Here is a 3,863-nt window from a genome sequence, read left to right as displayed (position 1 = left end):
CCAGCATAAATCGTAAACCAAAAAATAAAAAAGGTAAAAGCACTCATCCTCATGACTGCTCTCTTTTTGGATTTCTTACATAATTTTTCCCTGAACTATTTTTCCAATTGATATTTGAAGCATTACCGTGACCATTTCTAATAGAATTCCCTTACAACAATTAGAAATGAATAAGTTAATTAACAGTCACTGCAGCTCAATTGACAATGTTGGCACAAAAACGAATCCAAAAATTTGTTTTTAACAGAAAAGCTGGCAAAAGATAAAATGGACAAGTTACAAATGGCATATTGGTTCAATTGCTCTGTTATATAGCTAAGCCACATTTCTACACTGTAATGGATCAAAATTGATCCATAGACATGGTTTTACAACTAGGTTTCAAAAATTAAGATTCAAAACCAATCTAAATTTTAAAATAGACTCCAAGAGAAGAAAGAATGCATGCCACTTCCATGAGTGGTAATGATAACAAATTTCCATTTAATGCATGGTAAAGAAAAAATTATAGCGACCAAGAGTGAATTCCTCTCAATAAAATATATCATACAGACATCGAAAGAAACAGGAGTTTTAGCATTAACATCTTTTCAACTTGTCTACTAAACAGTTAGAATCAAAGTCAACATAAATTCAATTGAAAGAGGACTTATCCGTATTAAGAGACTCACACTTTTCTAGCGAAGAGCCGCGGCGGAGGTAACAGCGAAATTTCGGAGAATCCACGGTGGTCACTTTGTTCAATTCTCTCTTTTGGTTCCTCATCAGATTTTAGAAGCTTTTGAAACAACAGGGCTGGACTCTCTATGGTTTCAGTGGTTAGGGTTAAGGTTAGGGTTTGGTTTGTCGGCAGGGAGAAGAGCGATGGAGAAAAAGAAGAAGAAATAGAAAATTGAAAAACGGAGAAGAAGAAATAGGAGCGAAGAAGAAGAAGAAGAAGAGGAAATAGAAAAATGAAAAATGGAGAAGAGCGATGGAGAAGAAGAACAAGAAATAGAAAATCGAAAAATGGCGAAGAAGAAATAGAAAATCAGATTTAGGGATTGTAAAATTTGAGAGGGAATTTGATTTGGAAATTTTGGGTTTGAATTTTTTTTTTAAAATTTTTAAGGATTAAGTAATGTGGCCCACATGTCACATAGCACTGACATGACATGCCATGTGACGTGTTACGTCACTTTGTAAGAGGCTTTGTACAAATAGCATTAGCATTAGTGATTAGATAAACACTAAAATACCCTCTGTCCGATTATAATACTCTTTTAAGTTTTTATTGTGTTTTGATAGAAATGGTCTGAGCGAAAAAATGTGCGATGGTGACTTTTCAATAGTGTGGATTGGATGTGTTCACAAATGGCTATTTGGGTTGCCTGGCGACCAAAGAGTAATACTACACTTACAAAGAAATTTTACAAAGATCTTCATACAAAGTGATGTGACAAAAAATGAATGGAATGGTGAATTTAGTGAGTTTGACTTTTTGTTTCACTCTTCCATTCATATTTTACCACCTCACTTTGTATAGAAATCTTTGTAAGATTCTTTTGTAAGTATAGTATTATTGGCGACCAAATGGCTGGCTACCTACGGCCTCCAAAGGGCCATAAATTATGCAACCGCTACCCACGAAGGGCTATAAGTTTTATTTTATTTTCAATTTATTGTATAAAATTAAAAAATATTTTAACTATTCATATATTTATTTTAATTTAACTATTCATATCATTATAACATATTATATAAAATCGGCTAACAAATATTATTATTTATATAATCAAAATAAAATTATAAAATTGAAAACCTGAAAAGAATATCATAATTAGACAAAGAGTTTTACAGTCTTCAGGTAGTAAAGTAAAGAATTTCATGATACTTGTCATTCTTTTTGAGACTTTAGAGTTTAGAGCATTTGATACTTTTCGAAATATTTGAATGCGTTTATTATTTATCCAAACCTTGAGGAGGAAATTGTTATAAACCTGTACCAAAAGAACTAGTACATGAGTACTTTGGCATAACAAAACACTAATTCTCCAAAAGACTGACTCTTAACTTACAGTTGTCTAAAATGGCGCTTCGAACTCGAATTCTTACTTCCTCTCTGTCCCTCCGAATCTTCTCTCCTTTCCTTTCTCTAAATTCTCCAAACGTCTTCTCCACCCAGTGCGACGCCGTCCCGATTCTTGACCTCCCAAAACTGGAGCCCTCAAACGACGCCGATCTGCTCTCCCAAATTCTCCTCACTCATCACAACCCCTTCCACGCCATGGAGTCTTCTCTTCAACTCCACGGCATCTCTCTCTCCCCTCATCTCCTCAACCAAACCCTCCTCCGCCTCCAACATTCTTCCAAAATTGCCCTCGCTTTTTTCCACTTTTCCCAATCTATCCCTCCCCACGCCCCTTCCCCACCCTCTTCCTACAACCTCATCATCGACATCCTCTCCAAAGTCCGCCAATTCGACGTCATTTGGCAACTCATCATCCAAATGGACCAACAAAACGTCGCCCCCATTTCCTCCGCTTTCTTGATTTTAATTCGTAGACTGATCGCCGCTGGCCTCACCCGGCAGGCGGTTCGAGCTTTCGATGATATGAAATGTTTTGTAGAGAAGGAAGACATGGATGAGGAAGTTAATTTTAGTTTTTTGCTCGACACTCTCTGTAAGTATGGTTATGTGAGAGTGGCGGTTGATGTTTTTCGTAAGAAGAAACATGAGATTATAGGGAATGTGAAAATGTACACGAGTTTGATATATGGGTGGTGTAAAATTAGTCGAATTGATATGGCGGAGAGGTTTTTGAATGAGATGATTGAGCGAGGGATTGAGCCGAATGTGGTGACTTATAATGTGTTGCTTAATGGGGTTTGCAGGAGGGCGAGTTTGCATCCTGATGAGAGGTTTGAGAGGACGATAATGAGAGCGGAGAAAGTGTTCGATGAAATGCGTATGAGAGGGATTGAGCCGGATGTCACTAGTTTTTCGATTGTTTTACATGTGTATAGTCGGGCGCATAAGCCTCAGTTGACTATGGACAAGTTGAAGTTGATGCAAGAAAAAGGGATCTGTCCGAGTGTTGTGACTTATACTTCTGCTGTTAAGTGTCTTTGTTCGTGTGGGAAGCTAGAGGACGCCGAGCAGTTGCTTGAAGAGATGGTCAGGAATGGTGTTAGTCCTTCGGCTATGACTTATAATTGTTTCTTTAAGGAGTATAGAGGAAGGAAGGATGCAGATGGTGCCCTGAAGTTGTATAGGAAGATGAAGGAGGACGGTTTGTGCGTGCCAAGTGGACATAGTTATAATATATTGCTAGGGATGTTTATGAAGTTGAATCGAATGGAGATTGTGAAGGAGATATGGGGTGATATGAAAGGAAGTGAGGTGGGTCCAGATTTGGATTCTTACACGATGTTGATTCATGGGCTGTGTGAGAAACAAAAGTGGAAGGAGGCTTGTCAGTTTTTTGTTGAGATGATAGAGAAGGGATTGCTTCCGCAAAAAGTTACGTTTGAGACCCTTTATCGGGGATTAATACAGTCTGATATGTTGAGAACATGGAGAAGATTGAAGAAGAAGCTTGACGAAGAGTCAATAACATTTGGTTCGGAGTTCCAAAATTATCATTTGAAGCCATATAGGAGATGATGCATCATCAAACATGGTGATTACCCTTCAACTTCTAATTACAGTTTTTGTAAATTTTAATTTCGTTATCAATTCTGGTGTAGTTAGCTTATGAATCATGTATAGGAATTTTTTGTATATAATATATATATGGGCTTGGTACTCTAATTTGTACTCCCGGCAAAGACACCAAAACTTTTACAACTTTTATATTGTAAACCATTTGTAGGTTGCTTAA

The 3,863-nt window shown here is 37.2% G+C and overlaps 1 protein-coding gene across 1 annotated transcript; it reads left to right on the top strand.

Annotated features, from left to right (window-relative positions):
- Positions 1-2,068: 2,068 nt before the first annotated feature.
- On the top strand, positions 2,069-3,660 carry LOC116144885 (pentatricopeptide repeat-containing protein At2g13420, mitochondrial-like). The gene has a single exon (XM_031430302.1). The coding sequence runs from the start codon at positions 2,069-2,071 to the stop codon at positions 3,644-3,646; it is 1,578 nt and encodes a 525-aa protein (XP_031286162.1). The 3' UTR covers positions 3,647-3,660.
- Positions 3,661-3,863: the final 203 nt, after the last annotated feature.

This window comes from Pistacia vera, unplaced genomic scaffold, assembly GCF_008641045.1.
Source record: "Pistacia vera cultivar Batoury unplaced genomic scaffold, PisVer_v2 Contig459, whole genome shotgun sequence".
Taxonomy (NCBI): domain Eukaryota; kingdom Viridiplantae; phylum Streptophyta; class Magnoliopsida; order Sapindales; family Anacardiaceae; genus Pistacia; species Pistacia vera.
This window is presented reverse-complemented; position numbering and strand designations above follow the sequence as displayed.